Source organism: Bufo bufo, chromosome 4 (assembly GCF_905171765.1).
Source record: "Bufo bufo chromosome 4, aBufBuf1.1, whole genome shotgun sequence".
Classification (NCBI taxonomy): domain Eukaryota; kingdom Metazoa; phylum Chordata; class Amphibia; order Anura; family Bufonidae; genus Bufo; species Bufo bufo.
Genome location: NC_053392.1, coordinates 555325588 through 555345722, shown reverse-complemented (window position 1 = coordinate 555345722; position 20135 = coordinate 555325588). Strand labels below are relative to the sequence as shown.

General features: G+C 40.8%; 1 protein-coding gene across 1 annotated transcript in view; it reads left to right on the top strand.

The window, feature by feature from the left end:
- The window catches only part of EHBP1 (EH domain binding protein 1), a 411889-nt gene that overhangs the window by 84246 nt on the left and 307508 nt on the right, over positions 1–20135 (top strand). The window contains 2 exon segments of the mRNA XM_040430136.1: positions 7018–7113; positions 14723–14776. Of these exon segments, the coding sequence (XP_040286070.1) occupies positions 7018–7113; positions 14723–14776 (150 nt within the window).

Genomic DNA, 20135 nt, shown 5'->3' with positions numbered 1-20135 from the left:
ACATTTATCACTGATAAAAAATGAAAAAAATAAAATTCCCTACACATGTTTGGTATCGGCGCGTCCGTAACGACCTGATCTATAAAACGGTCATGTTACTTTACCCGAACGGTGAACGCCATAAAAATAAAAAATAAAAAACTATGATGAAATTGAAATTTTGCCCACCTTACTTCCCAAAAAAGGTAATAAGTGATCAAAAAAGTCGCATGTACGCCAAAATTGTAACAATCAAACCGTCATCTCATCCCGCAAAAATCATACCCTACCCAAGATAATCGCCCAAAAACTGAAAAAACTATGGCTCTTAGACTATGGAAACACTAAAACATGATTTTTTTATGTTTCAAAAATGAAATCATTGTGTAAAACTTACATAAATAAAAAAAAAAAGTATACATATTAGGTATCGCCGCGTCCGTATCGCCCGGCTCTATAAAAATATCACATGATCTAACCCCTCAGATGACCACCGTAAAAAAATAAAAATAAAAACGGTGTAAAAAAAGCCATTTTTTGTCATCTTACGTCACAAAAAGTGTAATAGCAAGCAATCAAAAAGTCATATGCACCCCAAAATAGATGCCAATCAAACCGTCATCTCATCCCGCAAAAAATGAGACCCTACTTAAGATAATCGCCCAAAAACTAAAAAAAATAGGGCTCTTAGACTATGGAGACACTAAAACATTTTTTTTGTTTTAAAAATGAAATCATTGTGTAAAACTTACATAAATAAAAAAAATTGTATACATATTAGGTATCGCCTCGTCCGTGACAACCTGCTCTATATAATTACCACATGATCTAACCTGTCAGATGAATATTGTAAATAACAAAAAAAAAAAACGGTGCCAAAAAAGCTATTTCTTGTTACCTTGCCGCACAAAAAGTGTAATATAGAGCAACCAAAAATCATATGTACCCTAAACTAGTACCAACAAAACTGCCAACCTATCCCGTAGTTTCTAAAATGGGGTCACTTTTTTGGAGTTTCTACTCTAGGGGTGCATCAGGGGGGCTTCAAATGGGACATGGTGTCAAAAAACCAGTCCAGCAAAATCTGCCTTCCAAAAACCGTATGGCATTCCTTTCCTTCTGCGCCCTGCCGTGTGCCCGTACAGTAGCTTACGGCCACATATGGGGTGTTTCTGTAAACTACAGAATTAGGGCCATAAATAATGAGTTTTGTTTGGCTGTTAACCCTTGCTTTGTAACTGGAAAAAAAATATTAAAATGGAAAATCTGCCAAAAAAGTGAAATTTTGAAATTGTATCTCTATTTTCCATTAAATCTTGTGCAACACCTAAAGGGTTAACAAAGTTTGTAAAATCAGTTTTGAATACCTTGAGGGGTGTAGTTTCTTAGATGGGGTCACTTTTATGGAGTTTATAATCTAGGGGTGCATCAGGGGGGCTTCAAATGGGACATGGTGTCAAAAAAACAGTCCAGCAAAATCAGCCCTCCAAAAACCAAACTGCGCACCTTTCACTCTACGCCCCGCTGTGTGCCCGTACAGTAGTTTACGGCCACATATGGTGTGTTTCTGTAAACAGCAGAGTCAGGGCAATAAAGATACAGTCTTGTTTGGCTGTTAACCCTTGCTTTGTTAGTGGAAAAAATGGGTTAAAATGGAAAATTAGGCAAAAAAATGAAATTCTCAAATTTCATCGCCATTTGCCAATAACTCTTGTGCAACACCTAAAGGGTTAACGACGTATGTAAAATCAGTTTTGAATACCTTGAGGGGTGTAGTTTCTTAGATGGGGTCACTTTTAGGGAGTTTCTCCTCTAGGGGTGCATCAGGGGGCTTCAAATGGGACATGGTGTAAATAAACCAGTCCATAAAAATCAGCCTTCCAAAAACCAAACGGCGCACCTTTCACTCTACGCCCCGCTGTGTGGCCGTACAGTAGTTTTCGGCCACATATTGGGTGTTTCTGTAAACGGCAGAGTCAGGGCAATAAAGATACAGTCTTGTTTGGCTGTTAACCCTTGGTTTGTTAGTGGAAAAAATGGGTTAAAATGAAATTCTCAAATTTCCTCCCCATTTGCCAATAACTCTTGTGCAACACCTAAAGGGTTAACAACGTATGCAAAATCAGTTTTGAATACCTTGAGGGGTGTAGTTTCTTAGATGGGGTCATTTTTGGGTGGTTTCTATAATGTAAGCCTCGCAAAGTGACTTGAGACCTGAACTGGTCCCTAAAAATTGAGTTTTTGTAAATTTCTGAAAAATTTCAAGATTTGCTTCTAAACTGCTAAGCCTTATAACATCCCCAAAAAATAAAATATCATTCCCAAAACAATTCAAACATGAAGTAGACATATGGGGAATGTAAAGTCATCACAATTTTTGGGGGTATTACTATGTATTACAGAAGTAGAGAAACTGAAACTTTGAAATTTGCAAATTTTTCCAACTTTTTGTTAAATTAGGTATTTTTTGGTGCAAAAAAAATTATTTTTTGGACTCCATTTTACCAGTGTCATGAAGTACAATATGTGACGAAAAAACAATCTCAGAACGGCCTGGATAAGTCAAAGCGTTTTAAAGTTATCAGCACTTAAAGGGACTCTGGTCAGATTTTCAAAAAATGGCCTGGTCCTAAGGTGTAAAAAGGCTGTGTCCTTAAGGGGTTAAAAGGCATTTAGTTTGCTCTCTGTCCTAATAGAAGTCTATGGGAAAACATAACGGATCCATCTGGGTCGACAGGACTTTGTTTTCCGTCTTGCATAACGGGAACCAGACGGATCCGTTTTGATTCCCATAGACTTCTATTAGGACGGAGAGCAAACGGAATGCCTTTTAAAGGCGTCCGTTTTGCATTCCGTCATAATGCAAGTCTATGGGCAGCCAAACGGATCCGCCCTTCCGTCTTATGGATTCCGTTATGTTCGGTTATAACCCTGTTATAACGGAAAGCCATAACGAAATCCCTAACGCTAGTGTGAATCCACCCTAACTCAACAACCCATCTCTAGTGACTATAAGGGTGGGTTCACATCTCATTAGTTGCCTCTATTTGATGTATATGTAACAAAAAAAAATTACAAAAACGCAGCACACCGTGTTCTTGTATCCTGCATAATCCGGTAAAAAAAAAAAAGTATAGTTTTCTTACTTTTTTTATGTACGGTATACGTTAAACGAATGAGAAAAACGTGATGTGAACCCAACCTAATCTGTAATATTATTACCCTCCAGAAATACATCCAGGCCCCTCTTGAATTCCTTTATTGTACTCACCATCACCACCTCCTCAGGCAGAGAGTTCCATAGTCTCACTGCTCTTACCGTAAAGAATCCTCTTCTATGTTTGTGTACAAACCTTCTTTCCTCCAGACGCAGAGGATGTCCCCTCGTCACAGTCCTGGGGATAAATAGATGATGGGAGAGATCTCTGTACTGACCCCTGATATATTTATACATAGTAATTAGATCTCCTCTCAGTCGTCTTTTTTCTACATATGGCTTGGTAAATGGTGTCAAGAGCAAGGATTTGGCTTTGTTTCTCATGATAGCTCTACTTGGAATAGAAAGGAACTGTACAAAAAAGATGGTTTGCATCTTTCTCTCAAAGGAACAAATGTACTTAGTGAACAACTCCAAGAATTTGCGAAAGAGTATTTAAACTAGGAAGGGGGGGCAAAAGAGTGAAAATAAAAGAGTCCAATTGCCCCCCGAAACAATGCCAGAACAGGCCAGAAGCACTGAGGTTAAGAAATGATAAGCTCAGAGTCCTGTCTACAAATGCTCGCAGTTTAGGTAAAAAAATCAATGAACTTGGGTCAATAATGGCATCTGAGAATGTAGATTTAGTGGCTGTTACGGAGACATGGTTTAATGAAAGAAATGACTGGGACATAACCATACCAGGGTACTCTTTATACAGAAGAGACAGAGAAGGCAAGAAAGGAGGAGGAGTGGCCCTGTATGTGAAAGATAGCATTAAATCTAACCTAATACAAGTTGGTGAGGCCAACATAGAGTCAGTTTGGGTTACGCTGCAGTTTGCTAACCATGCAGTAACTCGTGTAGGTGTGATATATAGACCACCTGGTCAAGTTAAAGAACTAGATGATCTACTAGTTGAAGAAATAGCTAAAATGACAATGAAAGGAGAAGTTATCATTATGGGAGATTTCAATCTTCCAGATATAAACTGGAAAACCAAAATAGCAAGTTCTACCAGGAGTACAGATATTCTAAATTCCCTACTGGGGTTATCTCTACAACAAGTGGTTGAGGAGCCAACCCGGAGGGAGGCCATTTTGGATTTGGTATTCACAAACGGGGATTCGGTATATGATGTCATTGTAGGCGAAACCTTGGGATCTAGTGATCACCAGTCAGTGTGGTTTAATATAAGAACTGTGAAAGAGTCCCACCACACAAAAACAAAAGTTTTAGATTTTAGAAAAACAGACTTTTCAAAAATGAAATTAGTCATAAATGAGTCCTTATCAGACTGGAACGGATTACATGGAGTCCAGGAGAAATGGGACTACTTAAAAGGTGCATTATTGAAGGCAACAGAAAATTGCATTAGACTTGTCAGTAAAAGCAAAAAAAGGAGGAGACCAATGTGGTACTCAGCAGAAGTGGCCCAAATCATTAAAAATAAAAAGCTAGCATTTTGTAATTATAAAAAAACCCAGAGCAATGAAGATAAGGAAATCTACAAGATTAGGCAGAGAGAGGCCAAGCAAGTTATAAGAACTTCTAAAGCGCAGGCAGAAGAAAAACTAGCTCAGTCTATGAAAAAAGGGGATAAGACATTCTTCAGATATATAAATGAAAAAAGGAAATTAAAACAAGGAATAACTAAATTAAAAACAAAGGACGGAAGGTATGTAGAAGAGAATAAAGGGCTAGCCGACTGCCTTAATGAATACTTCTGTTCAGTTTTTACAAAAGAAAAAGGAGAAGGACCTCCACTAGAAAGAATGACTATTAAATCGTTTGATGCATGTATCTTTACAGAGGAAGATGTTCTAAGTTTGCTGTCTAAGGTGAAGACAGATAAGTCACAGGGGCCTGATGAGATACACCCAAAATTATTAAAAGAGCTTAGTGGTGAACTGGCAAAACCGTTAACAGATTTATTTAACCAATCATTAGTAACAGGAGTCGTCCCGGAAGATTGGAAATTGGCAAATGTCGTGCCCATTCACAAGAAAGGTAGTAGGGAGGAATCGAGCAACTATAGACCAGTGAGTCTGACATCAATAGTAGGCAAATTAATGGAAACCCTATTAAAGGATAGGATTGTGGAACATCTAAAATCCCATGGATTGCAAGATGAAAAACAACATGGGTTTACTTCAGGGAGATCATGTCAAACAAATCTTATAGATTTTTTTGACTGGGTGAATAAAATAATAGACGGTGGAGGTGCAGTAGACATCGCATATCTAGATTTTAGTAAGGCTTTTGACACTGTCCCACATAGAAGACTTATCAATAAACTGCAGTCATTGAGCATGGACTCCCATATTGTTGAGTGGATTAGGCAGTGGCTGAGTGACAGACAACAGAGGGTTGTAGTCAATGGAGAACATTCAAAACAAGGTAATGTTACCAGTGGGGTTCCACAGGGATCTGTACTGGGACCGATTTTGTTTAATATCTTCATAAGTGATATTGCAAAAGGCCTCGCTGGTAAGGTTTGTCTTTTTGCTGATGACACAAAGATATGTAACAGGGTTGATGTTCCTGGAGGGAAACGCCAAATGGAAAAGGATTTAGGAAAACTAGAAGAATGGTCAGAACTCTGGAAACTGAAATTTAATGTGGATAAGTGCAAGATAATGCACCTGGGGCGTAAAAACCCAAGGGCAGAATATAGAATATTTGACACAGTCCTGACCTCAGTATCTGAGGAAAGGGATTTAGGAGTAATTATTTCAGAAGACTTAAAGGTGGGAAGACAATGTAATAGAGCAGCACGAAATGCCAGCAGAATGCTTGGATGTATAGGGAGAGGTATAAGCAGTAGAAAGAGTGAAGTGCTTATGCCGCTGTACAGAACACTGGTGAGACCTCACTTGGAGTATTGTGCGCAGTACTGGAGGCCATATCTCCAGAAGGATATAGATACTCTAGAGAGAGTTCAGAGAAGAGCTACTAAACTAGTACATGGATTGCAGGATAAAACTTACCAGGAAAGGTTAAAGGACCTTAATATGTATAGCTTGGAAGAAAGAAGAGACAGAGGGGATATGATAGAAACTTTTAAATACATAAAGGGAATCAACTCGGTAAAGGAAGAGAGCATATTTAAAAGAAGAAAAACTACCACAAGAGGACACAGTTTTAAATTAGAGGGGCAAAGGTTTAACAGTAATATAAGGAAGTATTACTTTACTGAGAGAGTAGTGGATGCATGGAATAGCCTTCCTGCAGAAGTGGTAGCTGCAAATACAGTGAAGGGGTTTAAGCATGCATGGGATAGGCATAAGGCCATCCTTCATATAAGATAGGGCCGGGGGCTATCCATAGTATTCAGTATATTGGGCAGACTAGATGGGCCGAATGGTTCTTATCTGCCGACACATTCTATGTTTCTATGTTTCTATGTTTCTATAATAACCCTAATGTTGATAATCTTTCAGGGTACTGTAGTTGCCCCATTCCAGTTATTACTTTTGTTGCCCTCCTCTGGACCCTCTCCAGCTCTGCTATGTCTGCCTTGTTTACAGGAGCCCAGAACTGTACACAGTACTCCATGTGTGGTCTGACTAATGATTTGTAAAGTGGTAGGACTATGTTCTCATCACGGGCATCTATGCCCCTTTTGATGCAACCCATTATCTTATTGGCCTTGGCAGCAGCTGCCTGACACTGTTTTTTGCAGTGTTACCCAGTATTTTACCATTTAGTATGTACGGGTGACTTGCATTATTCATCCCCATATACATAACCTTACATTTGTCAGTGTTAAACCTCATCTGCCACTTCACAATCTATTACTATTGTGTATGTCAGTTACATGGTGCGATGTTTCATTGCAGGCACATAGCTGGCAGCCCGGTATAAAGAACCCTTACCGTGGGGTCGTGGTGTGGCCTGTCCCTGAAAATGTAGAAATCACTGTGACTCTCTTTAAGGTAAGTACAAGTGTGAATAATCTTGCTATTGTAACACATAATTTACTGAGGTGATGAGGATTGCCATTGGATTTGTGCCTTTAAAATGAGTTATTATCATGAATAATGTGAATATAACTTTTTGTTCTGCCAGACTCTTCTCCTGCAAGTGCCCAGGAGGTGGAGCTTCTCTCTGTAGTGAGCTGCTTCACAGCCCCTGCTCTCTACTGTGGGTAACAGCAGAAAAATCCATCCAGGAGACTACTACAGCCAATAAACATGGGGGGCTGTGAAGCATGTCAATGCAGAGAGCACTTCACTGTGAAGCTCCGCCTCCCGGGCACTTGCATGAGCAGAACCTGGCAGAATAAAAGTTCATATTTACACTACGCCTGATTTTTAAAGCTCCACAAAAGGTTTGTTTATACTGCTTGCCCCTTCTCCTACCTAGAGCTGTCAGCAGTTTAACATAGTCATGCTGACTATCTCACTGTACACGGTTATTCCCATCTTATAAATTTAATCTCCACCTTTCATCATCATCATCATCATCATCATCATCATATATTTTTAAGGTGTGCATTTCTGTGCTGGTTTATTTTCTAAAATATCTTTCTAAGGGTTGAAACTCCATTTTTATGCATGCCTCCAAATCCCCTGAATAGACATACAGTACAGACCAAATGTTTGGACACACCTTCTCATTCAAAGAGTTTTCTTTATTTTCATGACTATGAAGGCATCAAAACTATGAATTAACACATGTGGAATTATATACATAACAAACAAGTGTGAAACAACTGAAAATATGTCATCTTCTAGGTTCTTCAAAGTAGCCACCTTTTGCTTTGATTACTGCTTTGCACACTCTTGGCATTCTCTTGATGAGATTCAAGAGGTAGTCCCCTGAAATGGTCTTCCAACAGTCTTGAAGGAGTTCCCAGAGATGCTTAGCCCTTGCTGGCCCTTTTGCCTTCACTCTGCGGTCCAGCTCACCCCAAACCATCTCGATTGGGTTCAGGTCCGGTGACTGTGGAGGCCAGGTCATCTGGCGCAGCACCCCATCACTCTTCTTCATGGTCAAATAGCCCTTACTTTCAAAGTTTCCCAATTTTTCGGCTGTCTGACTGACCTTCATTTCTTAAAGTAATGATGGCCACTCGTTTTTCTTTACTTAGCTGCTTTTTTCTTGCCATAATACAAATTCTAACAGTCTATTCAGTAGGACTCTCAGCTGTGTATCCACCTGACTTCTCCTCAACGCAACTGATGGTCCCAACCCCATTTATAAGGCAAGAAATCCCACTTATTAAACCTGACAGGGCACACCTGTGAAGTGAAAACCATTTTAGGGGACTACCTCTTGAAGCTCATCAAGAGAATGTCAAGAGTGTGCAAAGCAGTAATCAAAGCAAAAGGTGGCTACTTTGAAGAACCTAGAATATGACATATTTTCAGTTGTTTCACACTTGTTTGTTATGTATATAATTCCACATGTGTTAATTCATAGTTTTGATGCCTTCAGTGTGAATCTACAATTTTCATAGTCATGAAAATAAAGAAAACTCTTTGAATGAGAAGGTGTGTCCAAACTTTCGGTCTGTACTGTAGATTCACGTGCTGACTACCTGCAGTCACCACTAGAGGGAGCATTCAGTGTATAACCGTATACAGTAAGCTCCATTGCTTCCTCTGGTACCTTAAAATGAAAAGGGAGGGTACTTTATAGTGTAATATGTATGGATGTGACAAAAAGGGAAGAAATACTTTCAGGCGTCAATTCTGTGCTAGAGCAGAACACATAGTGACTTGTAATAAATATATCTCTCTATCTTTCTATCACATAGAAGTGATTAAACGGCATCTGTCATCAGTTTTGTACCTATGACACTGCCTGACCTGTTACATGTGCGCTTGGCAGCTGAAGACATCTGTGTTGGTCCCATGTTCATATGTGCCCGCATTGCTGAGAAAAATTAAGGTTTATTTTATGCAATTGAGCCTCTAGGAGCAGAGTGGGCTGTTATGGGCCACTAAGCCAGTTTTTCTTTACATCAGTTTTGATAAATCTCCCCCATAGTTTAAAGAGGAGCCCGTACCAGGTAGAGGTGTCACGGGGGCAGCACCCCTGTCCAGTTCCGTAGTTCCCTCATTCTAGCTGCCCCCGCTCTTCTCCCGCAGCATAGGTGCTGTACTCCTTCACTGTATATTAGGCACCTTGGTGAGAGGACTTCTGTGCGGTATCAGTCTGTCAGACACTTCCTCCCAGGAATTCGCTGATGTAGCTGAGCTGTACACTTGGAACACGTCGGCCCCTTGAGAGCTCAGGGTTATGCGTTCCTTACAATAACATGGGCGGCTTTTACCTGATATTTTCCCTTTTAATTCTATTTAAGAGGTTGTCAGGACATGATAAATCTTCCTGAAATTGCTTGTGACGTATTGTCTGTCACATTTATTGCGTATTTTCCCCTGAGAAGGTAAAATTTCTAGTCACATAATGTTCTTCATCATTCTTGTCACCAGAGTCTAGTCTGTGAGTAGAGCACCCCCTGCTGGTCAAGAAGCGACACTATTCTTTGCCATCGTATATTCAGGAACAGTTTAGGCGTTCAGCAGTTTATGCAGAGATGAAGTATTCTGCGTTGCTCCGTACATATGGGATCACTCTACACTTGCCGCTGTAACACCCGCAAAGTGAACAAGACTTTGAATCTCATCCACACGCTGATTGATCGGTGCGGTGGTGCGGATGTTAAATCTGCAGCATGTCCGTTTATGCTGCGGTTCTCTCCTGCAAATTTCACCCTTTGCAGTGAAGGTTGCAGTCTTTTGCGTGGCAATACATGCAGTTTTTTATTTATTTTTTCCAGGTGAACCATGGCTAAAACTGCAGAAGGCTTTTTGCTGTATTTTCAGCCATGTGTGGACATACCCTGAATCTGTGGATTTTCAATTTGTGCATTTCATTCTTGGCAATGCATAGGGTGAAACCTGTGGCAACTCCAGCACAAATCCTCATGCAGTCCTGGATTAAACATGGATTTTTGCTGTTGAAACGCTTCCGAAATTCTGCCCTGTGTGGCCGTACACTAAATGAGCTTCAATAGACTTGTATATTGTCGATTGCCCTCATTTTTTGCTCTGTATCGACTCTAAAGGTCCCTTTACACAGGGCAATTGAGCAGACGATTATCGTGAAGCACCTGCAGCGATCTCCTCCACAGTATGGGGAGGTGTGATCACTAATACCATCGCTCGTCCCCATACACAATGATTGTTTGCCAGCTGCAGAGACTATTAAGACGGCACGATCTGCTGCCATCAAACAATGACTTGGGTGACAGCACCTACAAGGATATTACCTGACGAACAAGCGCTTGCTCGTTCATCTGGTAATCAGTGGCACCTTTACACTGTCAGATAAACGCCAATGAGCGCTCCTATGAACACTTGTTAGTGATTTATCTGCCCAATTCTCTGCCCGTGTAAAGGGGCCTTAAAGGCTATGTACACCTTTTGGAGTCAATTTTTTGTATTTTTTTTTTTAGGATTGCATTTAACTTATTTTTGGCTAAAAATCAGATTTTCAATTGGACTTTATTAAAAATATTGAGCTGTTCAGTCACAAAGGGTTAACTGTTTGTTTCTTTCACTTTGTGCTGTCATCTAATAAGACTTCTAAACTACTGAGAGCTCATAAACACTTATTTAAGCCACATTCTTATCAGTAAGATGTCAGAGAGCAGAGATAAGGAGTCCGTCTGACAGAAAAGACAGAAAATCCACAGGCAGCTAGTAAAGCATGTCAGCTCTGTACAGAAAAAAGGATTCCATATTGTTAAAGGGTTTGTCCAAGTTATATTTATTGATGACCTATCCTCAGGATAGGTCATCAATATCAGATCGGCGGGGGTCCGACACTCGGCACCCCCGCCGATCAGCTGTTTGAAGAGAAGGCGCGCGCCGTGCCAGCGCTGCCTCCCCTTCACTGTTTACCGTCTAGCCGTTGCATCCGCAGCGGTGAGCAGGTGTAATTACACCCAAGCCGTCGCATTTATTTCAATGGTACGGATGGCTCTTATACGGTGATCCGTACCATTGAAATAAATGGGATGGCTTGGGTGTAATTACACCTGCTCACCGCTGCGGATGCAACGGCTAGACGGTAAACAGTGAAGGGGAGGCAGCGCTGGCACGGCGCGCGCCTTCTCTTCTAACAGCTGATCGGCGGGGGTGCCGGGTGACGGACCCCCACCGATCTGATATTGATGACCTATCCTGAGGATAGGTCATCAATAAATATAACTTGGACAACCCCTTTAATAAAGAGCAATTAAAAAATAATAATTTTTGCTCAAAATAAGTGTAATGCAATAATAAAAAAATTGCCCCCAAAGGTGTACATGGCCTTTAAGTAGTTCACCCTCATCCAAGGAGAACATACAAGCTCTGATCAGATTACCACCGGATCTCAATTACAAAGATGGCTAATTTAACACATTAATGGGGTATTCCCATCTAGGACACTGATAACATATCACTAGGATATGCCATCAATGTTAGATAGGGGCAGGTTTCACCTATTGGACCCACTCCTATCTCCAGAGCGGAGCCCTCGAAATGCAGGGAGAGTAGCCACGCATGCGCTGCCACCCTCCATTCTTAACCATGGGAGTCCCGACCATAGTTAAGCTCTGGCTCGGCTATTTTCAGCCGCCCCAGAGCAGTGAGTGGAGAGATAGCTTTGCTCTGGTGTCTTGCTCTCAATTTGCTGCTGTGGGACTTTGGAACACGGTCAAGCGCACTTTCGAAACACTTCAGTGTTTGGTCAGTGATTTTCATCACTGATTGTGGGCCAAAACCAGGTGATGGTTAAAAATGCAGAACAAGTGCAATGCTTCCATTGTACCTTATATTGGTGGAGGATCCACTCCTGTTTTGGGCTCCCAATCACTGACTGTGTGGATAAAGCCTTATAAGATGTGAAAGGGGACCTGTCACGTTTAATATGGTGTCTGATCTGAAGGCCACATGTTATAGAGCAGAAGGAGCTGAGCAGATTGATAGATTTATGTTAAAAGCTTTAGTATAACTTGTAATTTATTCATTTATATTCCTGCTGATTCTGGGCTTTGAAGTCCAGGAGGCGGTCCTATCAGTGATTGACAGCTCTCTCTGTATACACAGTCATAGAGGGAAGGCTGTCAATCACTGATAGGACCACCTCCTGGACTTCAAAGCCCTGAATCAGCAGGAATATAAATGTATAAATGACAAGTTACACTGAATCTTTCCCCATAAATCTATATATCAATCTGCTCAGCTCCTCCTGCTCTGTAACATGCTACCTGCAGATTATTTCATATTTTCATAGTGACAGGTTCCCCTTTATATCCCTTTTAAAGAGGACCTTTCACCACTCCTGACATTTCTGTTTTATTAGCTTCATGCATTCACCATGTAATAACAATTCTGGAGCATCTATTCTTATGGCTCTATGTTGTGCCATTCCTTTATTATTTCAACTAGTAGTTATGAATGAATTGCTAGCAGTCTGCAGTAAGGGTACAGGGGGTGGTAACCAGTTTTGGGGGGGGGGGGTGTCCCTGCACAGTCTGACAATTGCAGCACTGATTGGATAGAGTCAGACTGTGCAGGTACACCCCCCCCCCCCCAACTGGTTACCTCCCCTCTGTACCCTTACTGCAGACTGCTAGCAATTCATTCATAACTTCTAGTAGAAATAATAAAGGAACGGCACAACACAGAGCAATAAGAATAGATGTTCCAGAATTGTTATTACATGGGGAGTGCATGAAGCTATTAAAACAAGCATCTCAGGAGTGGTGACAGGTCCTCTTTAAAGCGGGGATCCGCAACCTCCGGCACTCCAGGTGTTCTGAAACTACAACTCCCAGAATCCTCCTTTCACTTCTGTGGGAGTTACAAGAACAGCCGAGTAAGTATGTTTGTTGGGAGTTGTAGTTTCACAACAGCTGGAGTGCCGAAGGTTGCTGATCCCTGCCTTAAAGAGAGCAGAGATGTAACCATTTCAGGACCACCCTGCACGTTTCCATTTTTGCATTTTCATTTTTTACTCCCTGCCTTCCTGGAGCCATACATTTTTTTATTTTTCAATTCACATAGCTGTACGAGGGCTTTTTTTGGACGGGACAAATTGTACTTTCAAATGGCACCATTTACTACTGCATACAATGTAGTGGGAAGCTGGGAAAAATTCCAAATGGGGTGGAATGGGCAAAACAAATGCAATACCTCCACATTTTTATGGGTTTTATTTTTACTGCATTCACTATGTGCTAAAACTGACCCATGCGCTTCATTGTCTGTCAGTACAATTATAACGATGCCATTTATATAGTTTTTCTCGTGTTTTAATACATAATTTTTTCTTTTCATCACCATATTCTGCTGGGGGGCGGTGAAGTGATGGAAAAATTGTTAATCTGCCATTATAAATTTTTTCCGTTACGTTTGCCATATGGGATAAATATTTTTATATTTTAATAGTATTGGTGTTTTCAGACGTGGCAATGCCCATGATGTGTCATTTTTTTATTTTTTATTATTAATATTCAAGGGAAAGGAGGGCTATTTCAATTTTTATATTTTTTTTATTTTTTACTTTTTATTTACTTTTCTTTACGTCACCATAGGTGACCATAACATGCAGTCATTAGATTGCAGCTTGTATTCTGTAATGCATATCTATGCATTACTGAATTGGGGATTCGGTATATTCCAGTTCTGTGCTACCAACTGCTGGCCAGGACTGGAATATACTGGTAATCGGCCTGGAAGCCTTGTACACGCTCAAGCCTTTTACTAGTATGGGCAACCTTCCTCCATCTCAACCAGGGAAGGGTGACCTGGTTCGTGAAGTGAGCACCTCCCAGTTTTGCCGCTCACAGATACCTTGGTCAAATTTAACCATGACATCTGAGGGGTTAAATGACTGCGATCAGCTGATCACAGACATTAGCTCCGGGCCTCTGCAGAAAACTGGCGATTATGGTGCGAGCGTGCGCATCCTTAAAGACTGGTCTTTTATCGTACATGTACGGCACAGGTCTGGAAAGGGTAAGTGCATGAACTACAAGTTGTACTAAATCTTTTCCCAGACACCACGTTCAATGTAACAGGTTCCCTTTTAATTACCGTTAATTATATAGAGAAGTTGTTTTTAGTTGATAAATTTCATATAATAATTACATTTTAGAAAATAGAGTCTAAATTCTGTCTTATGGTCAAGAAAGGGACATTGATATGTGGTGTTAATGGGTAAATCTTTTCATATGTCAGAGAGACATATCAAAGGTTTTGATTAGTGGGGATCTGAGTGCTGAGACCTCCACCGATCACTGGAACGAGCAGAGAGACGTGCACACTCACCGCTCCCCTTGCTGCACAGGACAAAATGGAGACAAGCCCATAGACTTCTATGGAGCCCGTCTCGTGCAGCGAGGAGAGAGCATGCGCATCTCCCTCCACATCAGAGCAGATAGAGGTGAACGTTCATGTGGACCCTGTATGCCATCACCAGCTCCTGATATACTGACACTTGGCTGTGATATTAATTTAGCTTTTTTTTTTTTCATCTTTTTAGGACCCTCATGCTGAAGAGTTTGAAGACAAAGAATGGACATTCGTGATAGAAAATGTAAGTAAAGAAACCTATTTCTCACAGTGTACAGCATAGACTTTGCTGAAATATTATTAGAGTACACCATCAGCGTGTGATTGGTGTGGGTCCTACCGCTGGGACCACCATCTGTTAAGTTAGTTATGCAGCCCATTGATTGCATGTGGCACTGCCGCCCCTCATCTTTGTGATTAGTGGTGGTCCCAGCACCGATCGTTTTATTTTTTATTTTGGAAAATTGCGGGCAGGCTGATAAAATAAAAATAAAAACCACTTAAAATTTCCTTTTTGCGCCCGCTCCGATCCAGTGCTGCTGGTTCGTTACCCATGCTGCAACCGGTGGCATATTGTTTTAGCAAATCACTGGCCTCAGCGGTGTACAGCACGAGACCACTGAGGCTAGTGGCTGACCATTTGCCTGGCTATTTAAATCTGTATTACAGGGTAACTCATGTTTTCATTAAAAAATCTATTTTAGTATATGTTACTGCTGCAGCAGGATTATGCATAAAGCAATCTTTAGATTCTTCACATACCGCTGTTTTCCTTGAGTTTTTCACTTCGTTACGGCTGTTTAAACATTTACAATATGAGGACCTTCTCAAGATGGCTCCTCTGCCAGTTCTCTGAGGCCAAAACTGCTTTCCCTCACTTCCTGTTATCTTAGCCGGAGACAGATGAGCCATAGCAACTGTCTTTTAAGGGAGCAGTGGAAAGGGACAGGGGACATTAATTAAAGCTGTTATTATAAGGTAATTGCAGATCTTTTGGCAATCATTGACAGACTAACTCAGGTATACATGCCTAGCTCTAATAAACTAGAAAATAAAAAATATGACAGTTACCCTTTAAGGGGCAGCCTATGGGAGATTTGTTATATTTGTCCCCAGTTTGGAAGTAAAATATATTTGTCTGTGACATTAATTTTATATATATATATATTTTTTTTTTTTATAGAACAACAGTGTTTTGGGTCTTTGTCTACTTTTATTTTGCCTTTATATGAATATATATTTTGAAATGCCAATATAGTAGTTAATTCTATGAGAAACCAGATGGTGGCCAAGGCACATTACATGGCATGACAGCACCACCTAATGGACAAAAATGAGAATGCACTTACAGTTTGTGCTGGCAGATAGGTAAGGCCGGGTTTACATAACCGTTGAGCATCCAGTTGTGCTCATTTTGCATCCGTTTTTGTCAGTTCCCTCAGAGATCCGTTATTTTTGACTGGAGAAAAATTCCTCCCCACAGGACTTTTTCTCCCGTCTAAAATAACAGATCTCAGATGGAACTGACAAAAAGGATGCAAAATGAGCACAATGGATGCCCAAAATAAAGGTTACAGTTTTTTCTGTTCTTCTGACAGATCAGAAGAGTGGAAAACTAAATGGTGACGTGAAACCGTCCTATCCGAGACCATGCACCATGTTTCATGTTCAGCTCTCAGTGACATCACGTCATGCAAAGTGACAGAACAAAACTTATATTAAATAGATGATGTATTGGGGTCACTATGTTGTTGCTATTGAAGGTGATAAATTTTATGATGACTAAATATTTTCTCTAAAGATCTCGGATTGTATAGTTGTGACATGATATATAATTGAGCTACAGTTCCCCACAGCCATGAAGGTAAAATGTACCTACTCACAACCAGTATATGGAAACCTGTAAAATATCTTAGTTATGAACAGTGACATTTCTGATCTCCTCAAGCAGTCTGTAGTTCCCCTTTTCCTGCCTGCAGGTTCCTGCAGTCTGCAGTAATAATGGATCTGGAACCAGCACCTGGATCTGAACACTTTTTTGTAATTTCATGTAATTAAAAATTTAGCATAGCCAATGAGTTATTCAATAAAAATCTATCTGTATAGCGCCACCTGCTGTTTTTTTCCTTAGTCCTGCTCACTGAGATGGCCACACATGCTCAATTTCATCCTTCAATTGCCTCCTGAACTGTGATAGGGAGAGCATGGACACGCCCCCTGAGCTGTGATAGGCAGAGTTGAGAAACGCCCCCTGAGCTGCGGCAGAAAAGACACTCCCCTTGAGCTGCCAGCTTGATATAAATCTAGCAGAGCAGTGAATGGGGAGATCTCTGGATCCATGTGAGGTACAGGGCTGGTTCTAACTTTGTTAGAAAGAGATGGTCATGTACTATATGATGTCTGATTTTTACTTTAGTCATGAGATAACCCTTTAAAAGCCCCTGTAAAGGTGCTTTTAAAGGGTTGACGACTGGGTCAATTATAGGGAAGGGGTGTTCCTAAGAATGCTCATTCCCATTAGTTGCCCTGGGTAAAGGTGCTGCTGAACACCCGATGAATGAGAAAATATTAATTGGGAGGAAGTATCGCTGATGCGGTGGTCTAAAACATAATTTGTGGGCAGCATATCTCCAGGGGTAAACAACAATTTGCCGCCCAGAAACAATGAATCTTTACAGGGACAATTCCAGGAGCGATTGTTGGTCCTCGTATAGAGGAGATGATTGCTGCATGTAAATGAAGCTCTCACCTCCTCCGATGAGTAGGCAATTAACGGTAACGAACAGTTCCCAATAATTGCCTGGTGAGAAGGTCCATTTAAAGGGGCTTTTAGTGTTATTCCCCGATGTATACCTCAGATGAAAGGCTCCTACGTTTTCCACTGCACACAGTAGTATACATCACCCATTGGTCACAATTAGGGATGAGCGAATCGACTTTGGCTGCTTCATCCACAGTCGATTTGCATAAAACTTCGTTGTAATACTGTACGGAGCGGGAGCACCAATTAATACCGAACCCGAGTTCGGTATCAAGGTTTTTTTACAGTAATAATTCATCCACAAAGTTATTACTCGAAGTCTCGCAAGACTTCGCGAAGTAATAACTTCGGCTCATCGGAGCCAATACATTCTAATACTGTACAGAGCTGCATTGTTTCTGGGCAGCAGATCGTTGTTTACACCGCACGATTTGCTGCCCAGAAACGATAATTTAGTGCCTGCACGAACAACAGTTTCACCCGATGAATAAGCGGCACCTTTAGGGTACATGCACACGTTCTGGATTCATGTGCGAAGAATCCGCACTAAAATCCGCAGGTGTTCGCAGGCAAATCTGTGCGGTCAAGCCTCATCAATTGGTGCGGATTTGCGTGAATGAAGAAAATCCTGTCAGGAAAAATAAAATAAATTTACATGCTGCGGATTTTAAAATCCGCACCGCAGTTCAAAATCCGCATCGTGTACATTGAGAATTGTGTGCATTTAGCCTTACACAGGAGCGAGCGTTCGCACATTTCAGATAATTTGCCCAATTATTGCAACATGTAAATCCACCTTTAGATTTGTTCTTAGACTCTCATTAGATTTGCTCACTAAACTGAATCTAACATTTAACGTGTACTGTACCTAACCTTTCAACACACTTTTCATTAAAGTGGTTTTCAGAGTGTATTGATCTGAATAGGTCATCAGTATGTGATAAGTGGAAGTCCAAACCCCCCCCCCCCCCCCAAATCAGCTGTTGTATAGCCACTGTGCTTGGTATTGCAGCTCACCCCTTTTTACTTGAATGAACCTAGGTCATGTGACCAATGAACGCCACATCACTGGCCTAAGAAGAGGCTGCAGCGTTCATGAAGCACCACTGTCTCTTCAAACGGCTGACCAACGAAGGTGACAATCAGATATTGATGACCTATCCTGAGGATAAAACGCTCAGAGAACCCCTTTAACCACCTCAGCCCCCAGTGCTTAAACACCCTGAAAGACCAGGCCACTTTTTACACTTCTGACCTACACTACTTTCACCGTTTATTGCTCGGTCATGCAACTTACCACCCAAATTAATTTTACCTCCTTTTCTTCTCACTAATAGAGCTTTCATTTGGTGGTATTTCATTGCTGCTGACATTTTTACTTTTTTTGTTATTAATCGAAATTTAACGATTTTCTTGCAAAAAAATGACATTTTTCACTTTCTGTTGTAAAATTTTGCAAAAAAAAAAACGAGATCCATATATAAATTTTGCTCTAAATTTATTGTTCTACATGTCTTTGATAAAAAAAAAATGTTTGGGTAAAAAAAAAATGGTTTGGGTAAAAGTTATAGCGTTTACAAACTATGGTACAAAAATGTGAATTTCCGCTTTTTGAAGCAGCTCTGACTTTCTGAGCACCTGTCATGTTTCCTGAGGTTCTACAATGCCCAGACAGTACAAACACCCCACAAATGACCCCATTTCGGAAAGTAGACACCCAAAGGTATTCGCTGATGGGCATAGTGAGTTCATAGAATTTTTTATTTTTTGTCACAAGTTAGCGGAAAAGGATGATTTTTTTTTTTTTTCTTACAAAGTCTCATATTCCACTAACTTGTGACAAAAAATAAAAAGTTCTATGAACTCACTATGCCCATCAGCGAATACCTTGGGGTCTCTTCTTTCCAAAATAGGGTCACTTGTGGGGTAGTTATACTGCCCTGGTATTCTAGGGGCCCAAATGTGTGGTAAGGAGTTTGAAATCAAATTCTGTAAAAAATGACCAGTGAAATCCGAAAGGTGCTCTTTGGAATGTGGGCCCCTTTGCCCACCTAGGCTGCAAAAAAGTGTCTCACATCTGGTATCTCTGTATTCAGGAGAAGTTGAGGAATGTGTTTTGGGGTGTCTTTTTACATATACCCATGCTGGGTGAGATAAATATCTTGGTCAAATGCCAACTTTGTATAAAAAAATGGGAAAAGTTGTCTTTTGCCAAGATATTTCTCTCACCCAGCATGGGTATATGTAAAATGACACCCCAAAACACATTCCCCAACTTCTCCTGAGTACGGAGATACCAGATGTGTGACACTTTTTTGCAGCCTAGTTGGGCAAAGGGGCCCATATTCCAAAGAGCACCTTTCGGATTTCACTGGTCATTTTTTACAGAATTTGATTTCAAACTCCTTACCACACATTTGGGACCCTAGAATGCCAGGGCAGTATAACGACCCCATTTTGGAAAGAAGACACCCCAATGTATTCGCTGATGGGCATAGTGAGTTCATGGAAGTTTTTATTTTTGTCACAAGTTAGTGGAATATGAGACTTTGTAAGAAAAAAATAAATAAAAAAAAAATCATCATTTTCCACTAACTTGTGACAAAAAATAAAAAATTCTAGGAACTCGCCATGCCCCTCACGGAATACCTTAGGGTGTCTTCTTTCCAAAATGGGGTCACTTGTGGGGTAGTTATACTGCCCTGGCATTTTCCAGGGGCCCTAATGTGTGGTAAGTAGGTAAATGACCTGTGAAATCCGAAAGGTGCTCTTTGGAATGTGGGCCCCTTTGCCCACCTAGGCTGCAAAAAAGTGTCACACATGTGGTATCTCCGTACTCGGG